The sequence below is a fragment of the Tachysurus vachellii genome, chromosome 20, assembly GCF_030014155.1.
Source record: "Tachysurus vachellii isolate PV-2020 chromosome 20, HZAU_Pvac_v1, whole genome shotgun sequence".
In the NCBI taxonomy this organism is placed as follows: Eukaryota; Metazoa; Chordata; class Actinopteri; order Siluriformes; family Bagridae; genus Tachysurus; species Tachysurus vachellii.
In genome coordinates this window covers 3,589,656-3,609,533 of record NC_083479.1, presented here as the reverse complement: position 1 = coordinate 3,609,533, position 19,878 = coordinate 3,589,656, and the positions used below count along the sequence as shown (strand labels likewise).

At 40.4% G+C, this 19,878-nt stretch overlaps 2 protein-coding genes and 1 pseudogene across 3 annotated transcripts; 2 read left to right on the top strand and 1 right to left on the bottom strand.

Moving 5' to 3' along the window:
* Positions 1-102: 102 nt before the first annotated feature.
* On the top strand, positions 103-1,044 carry LOC132863669 (gonadotropin-releasing hormone II receptor-like). Its single transcript, XM_060896613.1, has one exon. The coding sequence runs from the start codon at positions 103-105 to the stop codon at positions 1,042-1,044; it is 942 nt and encodes a 313-aa protein (XP_060752596.1).
* Positions 1,045-2,133: 1,089 nt separating this feature from the next.
* On the top strand, positions 2,134-3,115 carry LOC132863393 (alpha-1B adrenergic receptor-like; annotated as a pseudogene).
* Positions 3,116-3,547: 432 nt separating this feature from the next.
* On the bottom strand, positions 3,548-15,953 carry nup155 (nucleoporin 155). Of its 2 annotated transcripts, none has more exons than XM_060895803.1 (35): positions 15,865-15,953; positions 13,583-13,750; positions 13,342-13,479; positions 13,111-13,207; positions 12,956-13,026; positions 12,750-12,842; positions 12,244-12,507; positions 12,083-12,156; positions 11,902-11,993; positions 11,694-11,791; positions 11,440-11,607; positions 11,201-11,301; positions 10,880-11,050; positions 10,673-10,783; positions 10,492-10,586; positions 10,291-10,376; positions 10,088-10,150; positions 9,590-9,740; positions 9,430-9,496; positions 9,045-9,160; positions 8,856-8,959; positions 8,638-8,771; positions 8,221-8,412; positions 7,999-8,137; positions 7,745-7,880; positions 7,495-7,648; positions 7,284-7,388; positions 6,347-6,501; positions 6,131-6,260; positions 5,909-6,022; positions 5,707-5,827; positions 5,488-5,598; positions 5,065-5,201; positions 4,538-4,644; positions 3,548-4,452 (listed from the first exon to the last, which is right to left on the bottom strand). In XM_060895803.1, exons 2-35 carry the CDS (start codon positions 13,722-13,724, stop codon positions 4,314-4,316), a joined length of 4,176 nt encoding a protein of 1,391 aa, XP_060751786.1. In that variant the 5' UTR covers positions 13,725-13,750; positions 15,865-15,953; the 3' UTR covers positions 3,548-4,313. The 2 variants fall into 2 exon arrangements, with proteins under 2 accessions (XP_060751786.1, XP_060751787.1); XM_060895804.1 differs by having other exon boundaries at positions 15,793-15,869.
* Positions 15,954-19,878: the final 3,925 nt, after the last annotated feature.

Sequence of the window (19,878 nt, the reverse complement as noted above, 5' to 3'; positions counted from 1 at the left end):
CAGTATAAATTTCAGACTTCACTGAACTGTGCTTTAGACAACAGCATCGATCATCCGGACAGCTGTGCCTGGAAAGAAAAGAGAACTTATTGAGGATTTGAAATGGATACAGAAAGCTTGATAAAGACTATTATCAGAGGAATTATGTGTCTGGCTGGAATCATTGGTAACAACTGGCTGTGCATCAGCTCTCTGCCAAAATCTATTTCTCAGCTTCGAACTAGCGAAGCTCTCTTTATAAACTTGGCTGTATCCAATCTGATCACTAATTATCTGGTGGACACCCTCGACATTTTCGAAAACGAAGATATGCCTGTGGGTGAGTTGTTTTGCAGATTTCGATTTTTCCTACCTGAATTCTCAGAGACCAGCAGCCTCTTGACCACCATGATAATCACTGTTTACTGGCATCAGAAGCTTGTGGGCTCTCTGAAGCACGGAGGAGCTCCTGTACGAATGGACAACCTCCACGTCATTGCCATGCTGCTGACAGCAACCTGGTCCTTCTCATTTTTCTTCAACCTTCCTCATTTTGTGTTATCCGGTGTAAGCAGTGGGAACATGACTGTCCCAGAATGCGAGGAAGTGCTGCCATCGGCAGAAGCCGAACAAGCCTACAATATAGTGTACACGATACTCACAAATGTGTTTCCAATTTGTGTTGTTCTTTATGCAAGCAGCCAGATTGCGATTACACTGATAGAGAATGAAAATAGAATGAAGAATATGGGTGAAGAAGTCAAAAATGAAGGGAATGCCTCAAACAACAAAAGTGGAGACAACACAAATAATGTATCAACAGTCACCAAGTCCAAGGCACAAGCTAAAACAGGAGGTTTGGTGAGGGCTGCCAAGAGCGTGATGGCAGTGGCCATTCTTTTCTTAATTTGTTGGACAATTCACCTCATTGTCAGAATAACCGATTCCATCTCACCAACCAGTGTGATAGAGGACATAGAGAGCTTTATAGGTGCATCCTATATAAGCACCATCCCTTATATTTATCTGTACGGTGTGCAAAAGCTGACCTGCTCGACATGTTAAGGACACTTGATGGGTCTAAGGCTAGGAGTAGCTCCGTGAGCTGAAAAACTGAATGAAAATAGACTGTAAGTGGAAAAAAAGTATATCTGTACTAATCCTTTTTTCACATTTTATTGTCTGCTTATAATCTATTTCTAACATTAAATGAATATGCAATTATTAATGTAAAAACGTTTTCATTTGGTGAAACTCCTCGCTGTGTTTATTAGCACTGTAATCCTTGCTGAGTGTCATTTACACAACAATAATCATGCTGTCATGTATAGAATTATGAACTGATGAACCTGTGAAGAAAACAGCAGCAATGTGTTGCCATGTCATGGAGGGGGCTAAGATGGTTAAATTGATCTAAGAGTTCATTAGGGTCAAATGTAATGTTAAATCCAGTATAAAACACCACATTTACCTGTAAAACAAGCAGTTTAAAATGAATGACTGGTAGCAATATAGATTGTATAGTATAAGTGCAAATGGTGGACTTGCACTCGGAACTGAAACTGAGCCAATAATCAATATTGTAATAAATATTCTTTACAAGCAGAATCCTGGTCTTTTTCTTCTGATAATGATATTAATAAAATCAATCTTGTAAATCTATAGAGAGTGGAGAAGTCAGAGCTTTTCAGTTTTTTGTTATATTGTAAGTCCTGTTAAAATTTACAGTATTATCCTTATAAATATTTTAAGAATTTTTATATTAACAGCAAAAACAGTTTAAAAAAAAAAAAGTCTTTTTTTTTTCAGTGCTCTGTAAACAGGCCTTAAGGGTCTTGTGTCTTGGTTTGAAGACAGCTGAAAAATGTTCATTCCATCACCTTTGTCCCAGAAAATTCCAGATGATGGTCTTTATTTTATGTTGAGGGATGGTGGAATAAGGTGAGCCATCCTAGATGCTCAGAAAAATAAATGCCTTCAGGTTAGTTGGGGTGGAATTGAAGCTCCTGACATCGTGGGAGGAGATGCGAGGTCCTGATGTCGTCATTATCTGACAGCTTAAAATCAGCGCACATGACAACAAGGAAACCAAAACATCAACTTATTTAAACCGTTAGTACACTTATTTCTAGAAGAACCTAGTCCCTCTTTAAGATGAATACAAACGACTGGATAAAGCCTTTAATAAGAGCATCCATGTGCTTTTTTGGAATCCTTGGTAACAACTGGCTGGCTTTTCGTTCTATACCGAAATCCAGATCTCAGCTCCGAACTAACGACATCCTATTTGTCAACTTGGCTGTTTCCAATTTGATTACCAATTACTTGGTGGACCTACCAGACACCATAGACTTTGTAGTCCACTGGACAGGAAGATACTGCACTGTGTTCAGTTTCTGCTCCAACCTCTCGGAGACCAGCAGCATCTTGACCACCATGTTCATCACTATGTACTGGCATCAGAAACTTGTGGGCTCTCTGAAGCGTGGAGGAGCTCCTGTGCAGATGGACAACCTCCACCTCATCACAGCACTGCTGACAGGGAGCTGGACTTTCGCCAGTCTTCAGTATTCCTCATTTTTTCTTCATCTCTTCAGACATTTTAAACCAAAGTTTCAGTGACTGCATGGAACAATCCTCATCCCAAAACGCCAGGCAAGCCTATGAGATGGTGTACCTTACACTGGCAAATCTTGTTCCGATCATTGGCATTGTTTCTGCAAGCATCCAAATTGCAGTCACGCTTGTACAGAATGAGAGACGGGTGAAAAACTCCACAAACGTGTTCAGTAGAAAAGGAAATGACGAGATGAAGCCTCCAGAACCCAACTCCAAAGACAGAACATCAAATGCTGTAAATAACGTCCAAGACCAACGACAAGGGGTCCAAAATTCTAAAGACAAATCCAGCTCCTCTGCAAGTAATCAGGTTAGGGCTGCCAAGAGCGTGGTGACTGTGGCCACCATTTTCCTCATCTGCTGGCTAATTCACCTAATGCTCAGCATAACCATCACCATTTACGACTCCACTATAGTAGCAGAAATAATCAGCTATATAGGAGGAACTTATACATGTTTAATACCTTATATGTACTTGCATGGCATGAAGAAGTTGAACTGCTCCTCCAGAGGCTGAGCAGCAGTCTGAAAATAGCATATCAGTATGCTTTGTACTCCCAGACACAACAGAAGAGGAGAAAGGACAAGTGAAGCGTTAAGCTACTAACCGGAGTGCATCCTCTAACTCGCCTTAAGTGCTGATCTAAAACTATTTAATCTTGAAACAGACTTTTCTTGTCTACTTTCATGTTTGTGCTTAAACAAGTAATTGTTTTATTAGCAACATGTTTACTATCATTTTTAATATAAAAATGAGTGGCGTGTTTTTCCTTACATCTTGATGTTACTTACAGAATTAGAAACTATCCCCAGGGCCTAATTATGCATTGTTATGAGCAATTATTGTCACCAAAGGAGCAGGGAAACAAACCTGGCCCATCAGGAACTACAGAATAATAGTACAAATTACTGTATTCCTTTATTTAAAAAAAAAAAAAAATTGTGCAACCAAGTTTGAGACAATTTTAATTCTCATTTTAACAATGTACATTGCAGATTTTCCCCCATTCAAATTTTTATGTAAAAACGCAGTTTTTAAAAAAGGTATCTCTCCAAAAAAAGGATGCAATGCCTACCTTCTACATTTCACACAAACTAAACAAGCTGACCATATGCTAATACAAAACAAAATATATATATATACACACTGAATAGTGTATACGCAATCACCTGGGTCATGTGATGATCTGGATCTGGCTGCTGATCAGATGTACTCTAATGTACGTTAATCACCACCTATCATAAAAGTAAGGAGCAAAACCTGATTTTTTTTAGCAACAAAATTTGTATTTTTTGTTGTTTTTCTTTTAGTGGTCTTCAAATTCTGGAGAAATATTACATACAATTATTTTTTTACAAATAGATTTGTCCAAACCTTATAATAAACATGACCATCAGAGTTGTGAAGCCTGTCAGCAAGGACCTCTCAAGTAAACACAGCACCAAATAGAAAATAGACGATCATGTGTATGCTGAAAGTAGGCATTTTAAGAGGTAACGGTGTAGAGCTGAGTGTTTCAACATTTCAGGTTGTATATGCAATGATATGAGTGGAAACTTTTATTGCCTCAGCATTTTTTTTTTTCCCCCCCATGTGACTTTTGTTTTTCTTCCATGTGACTGTGTTCTCATGTCATTAGTGCTACCCTCAAACTCAGCAGTGAGGAAAGTTTGTGCATATATCTGATGTAATGTAAGACACCCCCTAACTGGCCTCAGTGAAGTTTCTCCAGTTTGGCCTGTAGAGATTTAAAGTTGCGTATGATTTCCTCCAGAGCGGCACTTGGGCTCAGTGACTGAAGCTCCACAAGATAGCCACAGATGTTGTCCAAGCACACGGTGGTAAACCTCCGTCTGAGAAACGAGAAAAGAAATTTCATATCAAACACTGGATGGCTCAAAATCCAGCGAGCATGTGGTGCTGATAACCGGATCTCACCTGTCGTAAGTGGGCACTCGACTACGGTCATCTACGTAACCGGACAGGAGCACGTGGATGCACTCCACTAGGTGCAGAGGCTTTCTCAGACGCTGCCAACACGGGTCCTGGAGGGGGAAAAAAGCCAGGCAAAATCATTCGAGGAGTTTTTTTTTTCTTCCCCTTTTTAACTTAATGGTCACTACATCAATAATCATGCATATATTTTTTTATGTACATACATATTACATAATGTAGCACAATATTTTATTTTTTTGTTTGTTTATTTATTGTTGGTCAGTCTGTATCTGAAGGATCAGTGATTTACACCAATTGTGATTTAAGCATTTATAGATTAGAAATAAAATAAAGGAAATAAAAAGTATTATTGTAATACTGTTTTAAAAGGCACACAGTAAAAAAAATTAAATTTGGTGATCACTAAAATCTAAATACAAAAGAGAAGAGTGGCCTGTCTATCAAATCATTTCAAAAGAATTTAATGCAGAAATGAACACCGTTTTTCTGTCTGAACGAGTGCCTCATACCCGAGCTTTGAAGAGCTGATCGTATACTTCTAGCAGACGTGGAAGCTGGACACCAATTTCTTGCATTGTGAAGGTGACAAAGCCCACATCCCAGTTCAGCTTACAAACTTCCTGCTCTAGAAACTTGACCAGAAAGTCTGAAATAAAGTAAATAAATAAATAAAAAGGTGGTCTTAAAGATTGAAGACATATTTTGAAACTGACATTTGAGGAGTAAAAAAGCTAACGGGTTTTTCATCAGATCGAATTATAGTTCAAATAAAAAGGCAACAAAATCCAGAGGGAACAGAAACTGAATGTATGCCTCCTGACTCAGACAAACAGAGCACCAAGGGAAATAATTAAACAATTATAGTTAACAAGTGTTGACTTCAGAAAGGTAGACCTCAGAGAGACAGTGTTGACAGAAAATAAAAATGATACCCAGTGGAAAATATCGTGGAGTCCCTGCATACAGCTTCCCCAGGGAGATCAGCTTTAGATTCAACGCTTGCATGCGGTCTGCCGGACTCATAGCCGCACTGTCGTTCAGCTCTGCCGTGAAAAAGAAACATACTTGAAGGTAATCTGACTTCAACTAGCAAGCAAACAAGCTACCCATACCTGAGAATTATACAGTTATTTAGAAAGATAAACACCCACCTTTTTCTAGTATCTCTTGCCACAGAGATTGAACTAGGATAGGGTCCGAGTGTCCAGCACAGTGAATGATGGCCAACTTGCACTCAGACAACCGGAAATGATCTGCAAACTCTCCATAAAGCTAGAACAGAAGAAAGGCGAGTAAGCAAATTTGATATGACTGAACGGGTTCGTGTAATTCAGCGATTTCTGCGATAATTACCTTAGTAATATCCATTAACTCCGAGTCTAGCCGAGATATCGCATCCTTTACAGAAAGGTGCTGAGAGTATTGTCTTCTCAACGTCTCCTGGATCTGCACCTGAATCCGCACAACCTGGAGGGAAAAAGTTCCTTTTTAAAGTTTAATAATATTAAGGCTCATGTTTCCACTACTACAACATACTGTCCTGTAAAACCTTTCTGATGGACTGATTTTGCATACCTCCATCTTCTCTTCCAGCTCATGCAGGAACTCTCCATCGGCTCCCATCGAGGAGATACAGGATGAACTCTTGGCTGAAAGGATGGCCCGAGAGATGTACTCCAGTCTCTGCTGTAGCGAGATCTCAGTGCTGTAGACATACATCATTTAAACTCAGACAATAATAAAGTGCACTCATGAACAGGACACTGGTTTGAGAAGCGCATCATAACGCACCTGTGCATATCAGCCAGCCTGGCCAGGACGTGAGCCGCTTTGCCAAAGCTGCGATTTTTCTCATAATACCGCCACAGGAGGTCCATGCTGCGCACTTTGCTCTGGTCCTGCTTGATCATGTGCATTAAATGATCCTCAAGATACTGAGAGTTGACCTACACAAAAATATAAGGCTTTTAATATAGAGTACAATTACAATCAAAATGACTTGCTCGATATTGAAATCAGGGCAACAGAAATTTCACAAATTAAGGAATGTAATAGTTTTGCCACACTATTTTAAAACACAAACGGAGACTGACTTTCACATGTACATTAAATTCGTTTACACAACTCGTAAATGAACCCTCACAACTGCTTTTTTGAAACTGAAGCACAAACAGAAAAAAAAACATAATATATAATTTTTAAATTCAAGAGTGAGATTTTATTTTTTATGTAGCAAAGTCTGTAAAATAGAACCTCTAGTTGGCTCACGTATAATAGCTTTAGTGAAGTTCCAGTATACCAAGATTACGACTGAAATATTCCCAAATGCGTCCAATTATTTCTTTCGAAGGAGTTCAACAGTTCAATTGACAACAAAAGACTTACAAATGTCACATACCACATAAAATGGCTTACAAATTACACAACACGCCTTACAAAATGCACACTCCACAGCAATGGGTTTACAAATTTTTTATGTAAATTTGTGGGCCATGCTTAGTTAGCACGTGCCATCACTTGATTTGCTGGTTATTTCTTAGGTATACATTTTACTGAAGGCGTGATAAAATGCCCAGTGGTGACATACAAACAAAAAGTCAGCATCTGATTTTACTTCAAGTAGATATGCAAAAAACACCAAATGCTGCCTGCATAAGAAACACAGCTCACGATTCAAGATTTACATTTCACTTTTCAGAAAGCATGCGATGCATAATATGTGGCCTACCTCCAGGAGTTTGTCTGTGAGGTCGGCCTGGATCAGCCAGTTGTACAGTGCAATGTGGAACAGCTCGTCTTGTGACCTCTGAGCTAGGCCAAGCATTTGCTCAAACTGGGGGGAAAAAAGAAAAGCTAAATGGTTAACATTTATCTTAATCCAAACATATCTGAAGATATCAAAATATAATAAACAACAACAAAAAACAACAACTACTCACATGGGCAGCAGCATCCTCATTGCTGAGCATGTTGGGGTCAGAGGTCATAACTGGAGGCCCAGGCTGCTTAGGCACACTGGGCGATTGAGGAGCTGCTTTGCTATGGTTTACCAGCTCCTGCATGGTGTCTGTGATGCATTTATAACTTGCCAGTCTGGAATGGGAAACATTAAGCTAGTGTTAAAATGGCAAAATCTTACTAAAATAATACATGCATTCCTGGTATAATGAAACAAACATGTTTACACACCTTCCCTGAAAGGCTTGCTGCCCAACTGTATCCTCCTCAGGCTCTGCATTCTTATAGAAATGGAGACCCAACTTCTGAGGGTCTTTCTTATCAGCAGCTGTAAGACACAGCTCCACAACACCCTCATAGAAACGCACTAGAGGTGGTGGAGAGAATTCAATATGCACATTATATCCTTTGCTTCTCAATGTGTTTAAGGTAAAGATTAGTCAGGTTAAAAAAAAAAACTATGCACGTTTTAAATGGGTGTTCACCTTGTCGATACTGTGAGCATACAAGCGGCAGGTCGGTGTGATTGCTGATCTGTTGGTACAAGCGCAGTGAGTCCTTGAGTGTACGTTCCTTCTCTGCCTTGTTCTGGATCTGCCTTGAGCTCTGAAGCAGTTCATTAGCCTGGAAAGAGAGCAATAAAGGGCTGAATTTAAACTACAGGATGCTGTCCCTTTTAACCAGGGACAAAACAAGAGAAAGGTTACCTTAGAGCAGACACTGTCATCACTGCTGTACAGAAGAGGACAAATATCTCGTAGGAGGGAACTAATGGCGTCCACAGAAGCACTGTCTTTGATGTACACATTGATGAGGGCGGTGATGAGAGCACCGGTCAGTTCACGACCACGGATTACCAGGTCCTTAAAGCTGATGGCCTTCAGCTGCTCCTGGAAATCCTGTTGTGTGAAAGGTAAAGAAAAGGGTAATGAGAAAGGACCAAGGTTGACAGTTATTCTCTATTGCACAGAAACAGAAACTGTGGTATTGAACTGAGCTGTAAATTTTCCCCTTATCATTGGCCACCTGGCTCACATAAAAAGGCATCAAAGGTAAAAAGCAGAAACTGTTCTTTAGAAGAAGAGAGAAAGAAACTATAAGGAAAGATTGTGTTGGGTGGAGACCTTGGGTAGCTCAGAGATGATGACACTGAACTGGTGGTCACAGAGGAGCTTCCAGAGAGCCAGGGTCTGAAAGGAGCAATGAACCAGTTGCTGAACTCCCTGTAGAGACATCTTCTCATAGACCTGGGCTTCAGCTGTGGAACAACAGAAGCAAAGCATTATGGTCATTTGTTTGTTTTCTTCCTCCAGTTAAAATAAATAAATAAATAAACACGCACTATGGTATTTCCTCTGGAGCTCTTGCTGGACTTGCTGTGAGCTGGTGCTGTCTGGACGCATGAATCCCAGCAGCCTTTGCTGCAGGTTGGCAGGAGAGCTGAAACTGTGATAGAAGAAGAGTCAGCATCTCTGTAACCTGATCCATAATCCAGCAAAATGTGAAGAAACTCGTATACACATGCTCCTACCCTGGTGCCCCCAAGGACGTGGGACTAAACTGCGAGTTCTTGTCAATGAATTCCTTCAGGCCTTGAAGCTCCATCAGAACTGCCTCCAGGTCAGAAGAACTTGCCGTGCTCTCCACCTGTGACAGTCAGTAATTTAGCGAGTATAGGTCATTAATGTAGCCAAAATAAACCACTAAGATTTAAGAAATGATAATTATGTAAACTCTTAGGTTTCAATAATGTCAGATGTATTTTAGTCACAAGTGAAATCTGATTTGGGGAAGAAAAAAAAAAAATGTGGAAGAGCTACAGGACCCTAATGTTAGATGCGCACACACACACACACAAGTTAAAAAAAAAATAGTTTAGTAAAACAATATCATTGATGTAATGCAAGTGTACTTACAACGGTCATCGTTTGGTTTCCTTTACTGATCAACAGGTCCAGTACCAGACTCCCGTCCCAGATGTTACTGTCATTATTCCAAAAAATTTGCATTAAATAAGCAAATCAAAGTGTATGCTTCAAGTCAATACTGCTGTAAGCATGGCTATTAACTCTTTACCCAATAATGCGGGAGAAGTAGATAACAATGCCATTGTGTTTCCCAGAGAAAAGGACCTCAGGACCAGAGGACATGGTGGGCATGGCAGCGCTGCCTGGACTCATGGGATTAGAAGGGATGAAGGGAGTTGACACACTAGGAGGCATCATTCCTGTAACACAGAAGCACATGCAGATTTGAACAGTTGCATCACAGCCAAGGTGTTGGAGAGGCAGCTAGAAACTATGAAGAAACTAAAAGGTTTGGACAATGTGTCAATTATAGGTTTTACAGAATGCCATTAAATATCTATATATAGTGTAAATCTATATATTTATTATGAAACATTTCTTTGAATTTCAAGAGGTTGGTCAGTGTTATAAAAGCCTGATAGTTGAAATGACAAGAGTTTCTTGTATAGCCCTAGTTTATAAAGATATTCTCCTTTCATAAAGAAGCAGCGTTCTAACACAATGTGACAGGAATGCATTAAAGGGGCACAGAGAGGGAAGCAGGTACCTGGAGCTGGTGTTGCTAGAAAACTTGGATTAGGATAAGGACTACCAATTGGCATTGGAGATCCTACAATTACAACAATAAAATGTTACTGGTTAGAAATAGATTGCTAAGAAATCTACAATCTCCATAAATCTATACCAAACAATTATTAGTAAGTTAATTCAAGTGAACAATGAATTTGTGAATAGTTTCTCCCTAATTACCTGGCACAGGTGAGCCCAGGAGAGATCCAACATTGCTCGGTGCAGTCATGGCAGATGGGAACCGCATTTGAGCCTCTCCTCCATATCTGTACAAAAAAACAAAAAAACAAACAAACAAAAAAAAAACAGGTACTTTAAAATCACTTAATCGGAAAGAAGGACAAAGTTTAAAGAACTTTGCATCTTCAGTGAAGAGTAGACCTGAAGAAAGCTCGAGTGGCCCACACAGAAATTTCTCTGTCACAGGCAGCAGTGGAACAGGCCAGGATCAGAGCAGTGGCACAGGCTTGTTCCTCCTACAGAACCAGCACAAAAAAGTTAAGCAAATCTAAATCTACGTACGCTTAATTGTATTAGTGTAAATGCAAACTGATATTCATACCCGATGAAGCTTGAAGAATCGCTCAATTTCATCGCTCTCCCCACCATTGCTGCTCACCAGCAGATGGCGCAACTGATCCACCGGTCTCAGCTTGTGAAAAATATGACTTCCCTGAGGAGAATCAACACGAGTAAAAAGAAGTTTAACAACTCATTAAAATGCATAGAAGACCAAGAGATGTGTATATCTGGGGAACAAGGTGTTTACTTGGGCAGAGAGGAGGATAAACTTCTGAGGTGGGACATTGTGTTGTTGAACCACCACTGGAGAATCGGTGAGTGGAATGAGGTCCTTATTTAATGGAGTGATGATTTTAGGCACTTTCATCTCTTCTATCGCACACAGTGCCCATGAATGACCATCAACATTTAAGGTCATCTGATAGAAAGATTTATTTAAAAAAAAAAACAACAATAAATAAGATGCACATGCAGAAAAAAATGCCAAACAACATTATCATGAAAGACATCTGACTACATTTAGTGATTATGAGGAGGAAATAATTGAGAATATTAGAGAGGCTCCAACCTGAGCCTCCATGAGAGGCTTCTTAAAGGGGAAGGAGTCATGGTTTATACACCATAGAATATCGCTGTCCTCCGTCTCTGAAGCGGCCATCAACAGAACACCTAACACGAGAAAAAAGATTTATGCGTGTGAAGAAAGGGATCGAAAACATACTACAATAAAATACATAGCATTTACATTGCCAACAGTAAACACAGAGGTTGAAATATCAGTGTCTGACTGCATGTTTCATGGTTTACCTTTGTTGTAAAGAGCCTTGTGTACTTTGGCGGGTTTTTGCAGGGTAGAGGAGGCGGAGAATCCTGGAGGTAGCCGAACGTGAACCAGAGCCAGAAGGCTGGCTCGGGAAACGCCCTGCTTGGTGTTAGGTGGAGCAAACGGAGAGGTGCTGAAATACAGACGTACACCTGCGCAGTGCATAAAACCACCACAGTTACAACAGAGTACACAGACGCTGTAATACTTACAACAAAAATCCATCAATATAACTTACCAGCATGTGTTACAGCCATGAGCTGGCAATCGGATGACTCAGAGCGATCAATAACAGCAATCTGGACAATGGGTTTGAAGACAGAACGATCAATTGTCCTGAAAGAGAGACATAACAGAGTGGTTTGAATGATGCACATATAACAAGGTTGAAATAAATAAATAAATAAATAAATAAATAAATGTGTGTTCAAAAAGCATGGTCTTACCTGGCGATATTCCCAGCAGCTGAAACAATAGCGTTCTGAGACATGGCTGCCACTCTGCAAATTCCCTGGCCATCGCCTCCCAAATCATAAACCTGGCAAAGACATTGGAAAGTCATACATCTATATAGAAGAAAAAACAGACAACAAATCTGACAAACAGACATTAATTAAATCTACTTACCTGCAGCACACCTTTCTCTGATCTTGTGTACAGAGTGTTGCGTGAATTGTCAATGGCAATCTGGACAACTGGATCTACGACAGAGAATGAGATTAACAAAATAGGTTTTTCAGACTATTACTCTGTCCTTTAACATGTAGACTTAAGCTTTAGATTCATACCATCTTCGGAGAAGGAGAACTGCAGCAGAGATGGAATAAGGAAAGACAGGCTGCTCTTGGAGTGGTTGATCTTCCTGCAGCGCTGACTGAACCAACCAGCTTCAGCCTGGTAACCAATTTCGTACAGACATCCATCCTTTCCAGCCAGGAAGATGCGTCCTAGGTCTGTCGATGTGATGGCCAGCATGTAGGTGTTGTCTGTGGGGATGGAGTAGAGTGGGTCAGGCAGCAGCTGCATGGCTCCCGACATGCTGTCATTTAACCCTACAGAGGAAACACAAAAACAAGCGTCACCATAACACCATAACATAATACCATAGACTTTCATAATACCATAGACTTTCATTTTCATAGACATAATACCAGAGACACACACACACATACACACACACAGAGACTGATACTATGCAGAGAGTTGCAAAAAGATAGACAAGATATGTGAAGGAGAGAAAGAGACAGTGACAGATAAAAGAAGAGGAGAGAAATAGAGACATGCTCAAACTCACCTGTCTGAGCCTTAGGAAAGCTCAGTCCCAGTATTACAACATCTACAGGTGTAGCCAGCACCAACAGGAAATGAATGTGAGGCTGAAAAATCCCTGCAGGACAGTGACAAGACATCCAGAAACATTATATAAAAAACAAAGTCACGTTCACAGTGCTGTGGAGCAGGTTTAAATTCTACATAACAAGTGTATTCACATCTACTCACCTGTTTTTGGTTTGACCAGCCCGACTGAAAGGATTGTTTCACTAAGACCATCAAAATACGCCACATCGCCTCTAAAGTAGTGAAGCCACAGAATCAGAACGTTAAACGATCTCACACTTTCCTGCTAAAGTTTAGTTGCACAGTTCAGTACTCACCCATCCTCATAGTTCCACATAAATATATCATTATCAATGGTAAGCCATGCCCTGCTGATCTCAGGAAAAACTCCCATCATACAATTGCACTGCATGTCTGAAGCACGTTAGTTAAAGCAATTTGTGAAGAAATTCATGTACAAATTAACCAGCTTACATACAAAAAGTGTGTGCTATTTTGAAACACTAGATTTTATTATAAAATGAGGCAATGCACAAGCAGGAGGATACGGCTAAACTGCTCCACCAGTTCGGGAGGCAGAGGGACCCGGCGGACAGCGCTCAGCTCGGGTAAATTCGGCACACTGATGAGACCAGGGCCTTGCAGAGGGTAATCCATATCAGACACACCAGACAGAGAGGGCATATCTAAAAAAAAAAAAAAAAGTTAAAAAGAAAAATAAATGAATAAATAAATACCCTGGGTACGTACTGTAATGAATAGAGTGCACTATGTAAGATGGAGACTTACTATGTGAAGGTACATTGAGCAACTCTGACAGGTCAGGAAAACAGCGGTCTTCCTGCAAGTGACGGTCAATCAGTCGAGCTGAATTTTCCAGAGCCTCTTGCAGCGCAGCTGCCACACTACTGGGGCCCAAGCTGGAAGGCATGCTGAGCTTGAAGAGACAAAGCTCACCTACAAAATCAACAGTGAAAAGAAGGAGGAAAAAAGTGTGTCACAAAACCATAAGCAGTGCCACAGAATGACTTTTGCGCTCATTAAAAGATCTTGAGTTCAGAATATGATTCTATGCCAGTAAAATTGCCCACTGGATGCCATTACTCTCTTTCCTGTCAATCAGAGCAACACAGAGAAGAGCTTTCCTCTGTACTTGGTGCACATGTTAAATGGTGCCACGTTATAATAGTGTTCACACACAATCTTTGTTTTTGGGTTGAAAATTCAGCAGTTCAAATAAATCGTGGTTTAAGTCAATTTTTTGTTAATATGTATTCTATTTTTGTTGTGTATGTAACCAGAGAATAATGGCCTCTGTACTCTGGTAAAACAGAATAAAACAAATAGATAAGATGAATGCCATGCTGTTTGGCTGGTGAAGTGTTATCAATTTTTATAACTTTAATCTTCCAATTTTGTCATTTCTAGTACATCTTTTCAAAAACAAAGATTGTGTGTGAATACTATAACGTGGCACCATGTACTTAACACTTCTGTTAATCACTTTACACTCAGTGACTTTGTTATTCAGCTGACTAACGGGCTTCATTTTAATAGTTTTGTATTAGCATAGAAGCTTTAACTCCGTCCTCCAGACCAAACATCTGGACAAGTTGTATTTACATGTAGAAATGTCTATGAACATTTAGAAACACTAAAATTGAAGCAGACATGAACTAACAACCTGTGGAAGCACCTTACAAGTTTAACTAAACAACAATAACCGATAACCGCGTGAGGTAAAATTGTTTACCCAAAGTAACTGAAGCTATTATGCTAATGATCAGTTAGCTCCGCGGCTAACTGTTTGTAGTTAATAAAATGGGAGTGCAACATAAACTAAATCATCAAAAAGGCCCAGCAGTGGATGTACTTTCTACGCCGTCCATCACCATCTGGTTTGGTGCAGCAACAAAACAGGACAGAACGAGACTGCAACGCACAGTTAAAAGAGCAGAAAAAAATAATTGGTGCTCCCCTACCCACTCCCCAGGACTTGTACGACACAAGAACCAGAAACCGGGCAGGAAAAATCACCACTGACCCTTCACACCCTGGACACAACCTCTTTCAGCTCCTCCCTTCTGGCAGGCGCTACAGAGCTTTGCTTACTAAAACTGTTGAACAGTTTCTTTCCCCAGACAAATCACCCTGATCAACAACTCACCATAATTATATTCACTGCTTCATATCTATAAGTACTGCATTATCAGAACTGTCAGTCATCACATCATCTGTATATATTGCACAAGACTGTTATTTGAACTCCCACACTTTAGGTACATAACTGATCTTTCATATTCTATATTCATTTTTAATACTCATTCTGTCTATATTGTATCTCATCGTCTGCATTGTCTTGTATAGTTTGTATATTATAATGTTATTTATGTCTGTACTTTTGAGAGTCACAAACAGCTGGAACCAAATTCCTTGTGTGTGTCAACATCAACACACTTGGCCAATAAACCTGATTCGAGTTAGCTCCGCGGCTAACTGCTTGTAGTTAGCTCCGCGGCTAACTGCTTGTAGTTAGCTCCGCGGCTAACTGCTTGTAGTTAGCTCCGCGGCTAACTGCTTGTAGTTAGCTCCGCGGCTAACTGCTTGTAGTTAGCTCCGCGGCTAACTGCTTGTAGTTAGCTCCGCGGCTAACTGCTTGTAGTTAGCTCCGCGGCTAACTGCTTGTAGTTAGCTCCGCGGCTAACTGCTTGTAGTTAGCTCCGCGGCTAACTGCTTGTAGTTAGCTCCGCGGCTAACTGCTTGTAGTTAGCTCCGCGGCTAACTGCTTGTAGTTAGCTCCGCGGCTAACTGCTTGTAGTTAGCTCCGCGGCTAACTGCTTGTAGTTAGCTCCGCGGCTAACTGCTTGTAGTTAGCTCCGCGGCTAACTGCTTGTAGTTAGCTCCGCGGCTAACTGCTTGTAGTTAGCTACGCGGCTAACTGATTCAAACAGGGAACACAGCCACACTGTATATTTAGAAAAACAATAAAAGAAACAAACCAATCCCACAGAACACGTATCTACAGAATTCGCAGGTCTTTACGTGAACATTTTTCCTTCTTGGTAACTTACAGTCTTATAAACCAGGTAGAACTGAAACTCTGTCCCGCCAAGCTCGCGTGCTGCTGGGCTCTTAGAAATAAAGTGTTTCACTGTTTCCGGTTCCGGGACAAATATTTAAAGCAGAATGGACCGTTATTAATAAATGTTTCCTCAGACAACATGTAATTGGTGTCATTTTTGCTCTGTACATGTAGTAAATAAACTCACACTAGTAAATAATCTCATCTAAATAATGTGTCATAAAGACCTACGTCTAATTTATATATTGCTTTGTATAATTTATTAAAACATTTATTAATTTTCAGTAATTATCTGTCTATCTACCAAGGCACTAAACACACACATACACATACACACACAATCACACACACACACGTATTTGGACTGAGAGAGGAAACCGAAGTTGATGTATGGAAGTATAGTATAACCGAAGTACAGATGGATGGACCTCCAGGGCCACTGAAAGTTTCCTCACGGTGTCCGCTCACTATATTACTTTGGAGTGGGAAATAAGCTGCGTTTTGCAAACACGCCCCATTTATGAAAGTCATACCAGTGAGCATCTCTCTGAAATGCTGACAGACGCGGTGGTGGAATGGAAACTGGAGAGGGTAAATAGCATAATTCCTGTTACTACAGATAATGCTAAAAATATAGTGAATGCTATGGATTTAGCAGCAGGACTTGGGCCACAGATCGGGTGTTTCGCGCACACAGTTAACCTTGCAGCCAAGAGTGCAATCTCACTAAACCAAGTATCCCGACTCTTGGGGAAGGTTAGGAAGGTGGTTAGCTTCTTTCACCAAAGCACAACAGCTGCCCATGCCCTGAAAACCAAGCAGGATATGCTGGAATTGCCTGTTCACAAACTAATTCACGACGTAACAACTCGTTGGAACTCCACATACGACATGTTAGAACGTTATGTGGAGCAACAGGCTGCCATTTACTCTGCCGTAATGGACAAGGATATGAAGAAGAAAGTCAAGGACATTGCATTGTTAACTGAAAGTGAGACAAAACTGGCAGAGGGTGTCATTAATATTCTCAAATCTCTGAAGAATGTAATCACCCTCATGAGCACAGAAACATCCCCCACAGTTTCAATGATTATCCCACTGCAGAAGATGATACTGAAATCCATGACATCAAGTGCAGAGGACAGTACCACCATCAAAGAAGCTAAGGCAGCCATCACTAAAGACCTTAAAGGCAGATACAATGACCCTGGTGTTCAGGATTATCTGCACAGTGCCACAGCACTTGATCCAAGATTCAAGTCCCTGCTTTATCTGAAAGAAGCCCGTGTTCAGAAAATTTACGATGATCTAACCACGGACATTGTGGACATTGAAAAGCAGGTATTGTGTTTGCGTTTTGTATCTAACTTAAATTTCATTTATTTAATATATTATAATTTTTTATTTTTTTTATCCTAATGATAATTGCTGGTTTATTTTTTCATTAAATTTTTTGGACTAAGCCAAGCATATTTAATGTATTTGTGCCTTTGTAAAATTTTTCTATTCCCCACTCCCCAGTAGAGAATAACTTTTTGCTGCCATATTTGTTGTTATTAACAGACATTTCCAAAATGTCTATTTTGTCATATACTCATCAGGGTCAAAGCAGTGAAGCCCAAGTGGCCAGTTCATCCTCTGGAGCGGAGCCAGGGCCATCAGAGACCTCTCCTCCCCAGAAAAAAAATCTTCCATGGCAATAGTATTTGCAGATTTTTTTAAAACAGAGGAAGAACAAAGCCTTAGTCAGACATCATTCATGAAGAGGTCACCTCATACAAGGCCACAGGCTGACCCACTCACATGGTGGAAGAGCAATGAGCATAAGTATCCTCACATTGTTAAGTTAGCCCAACGTAACCTCGCTGTCCAAGGTTCATTTGTGCCAAGTGAACGTGTTTTCTCAACGGCTGGGGACACAGTCACTGCAAGTAGGTCTCGCCTCTTGGCAGAAAATGTGGACAAACTGATATTCTTGCAGAATATAAAAATTAAGTGAACAGAGGAGTGTAGCATTTTTGTTTTTAATATTTAAATATATACAGTGGCACTTTAATCTCTAGTTTCCAAATACTGCACTTTAATTTCAAGTGAAAGAAATGTATCCTCACTCTCAGGGAATAGAAGCATTGTTTATACTGTTTTTATGTTAAGATCAGAATCAGAATCAGAATCAGAATCAGCTTTATTGCCAGGCATGTTTTCACATGCGAGGATTTTGTTTTAGTGCCAGAAGCTCCACAGTGTAACAGAATGACATATACAGTATAGACGGAATTGTATGTACACATTTACAGTGTAAACATTTACAGTGTAAACATTTACAGTTTGAAATGTCCAGTTGAAATATACATATACAAATATAGTCAATTTGTATGTACAAATTTGCAAGTGTGAGAAATGTGCAATTGGAGTATACAATATATACAATTTGTATGTACACATGTGCAATTGTGAAATGTGCAGTTGAAGTAAACAGTAAACATTTAGACAATATGTATGTATGTATGTACAAATGTGCAAGTATGAAATGTGCAATTGAGGTATACATAGTACAAATATTTTTCTCAGCCGGAAAAGGGTGGTTTGCCCCCTTCAGGTTGGTGGAGAGCTCCTGCCTCAAGTGGAGGAGTTTAAGTATCTTGGGGTCTTGTTCACGAGTGACGGAAGGATGGAGCGGGAGATCAACAGGCGGATTGGTGTATCTTCTGCAGTGATGCGGTTGATATACCGGTCTGTTGTGGTGAAGAAAGAGCTGAGCTGCAAGGCGAAGCTCTCTATTTACCAGTCGATCTACGTTCCTACCCTCACCTATGGTCATGAGCTTTGGGTCATGACCGAAAGGACAAGATCCTGGATACAGGCAGCCGAAATGAGTTTCCTCTGCAGGGTGGCTGGGTGCTCCCTTAGAGATGAGGAGATAGGGTGAGGAGCTCGGTCACTCGGGAGGAGCTCAGAGTAGAGCTGCTGCTCCTCCACATCGAGAGAAGTCAGCTGAGGTGGCTCGAGCATCTGTTCCGGATGCCTCCTGGATGCCTCCCTGGGGAGGTGTTCCGGGCATGTCCAACCGGGAGGAGGTCCCAGGGACGACCTAGGACACGCTGGAGGGACTATGTCTCTCAGCTGGCCTGGGAACGCCTCGGTATTCCCCCGGTAGAGCTGGAGGAAGTGTCTGGGGAGAGGGAAGTCTGGGCTTCTCTGCTTAGACTGCTGCCCCTGCGACCCAGCCCCGGATAAGCGGTAGAAGATGGATGGATGGATGGATGGATAGTACAAATATTAGGTGTTGTGTGTTCCATGGTGTTAATTGTTCATCAGATGTATTGCTTGAGGGAAGAAACTGTTCCTATGTCTGGTCGTTCTGGAGCTCAGGGCTCTGATGGTTAAACTTATGCTTGACTTTATGATTATGGCCTTTGCTATTGTTATAGCCTCATTATATTATGTTATTACATTATATTATATATTTATGTTTAAAATATTTTGACTTGTTTAAAAGACAGAGCTTGTAAGAGTTCCTCTCTTTTTCTTTTATTTTTTTTTGTAAGAGCTACACTGAAGTTGGCAGTTTGATAAATGCAAGTTCATTTCAGTCTTTGTGTGCTAAAAAGGCACAAGTTCCTGTAGAGATAACAATACATTCTCCTTTTTTTGCCAAATAAATGAAAAGCATGTCATCAATGTCTTCTCTCTTGCTGTATCAAAATCTCACCTAGCTTTTACTCAGATGGTCCCAATAATGTGCTTAAAGTCAAGTCAAATTCAGTTAGTGCATGATTACATTACAAAAATGTTAATACTGTATCCTAAATTGTGGATAATTAAGCTAATAAGCTATATATGAAATGCTGAAGGAAATTTCTGGAGTGTCAAAGATTAAAAGAAAAAATAGCAACAAGAACCGTACAGAACCGAAAAACCGTGACCCTAAAACCGTGATACGAACCGAACTGTGGGTTTTGTGAACCGTGCCACCCCTAATTTATTTTTATATATATATATA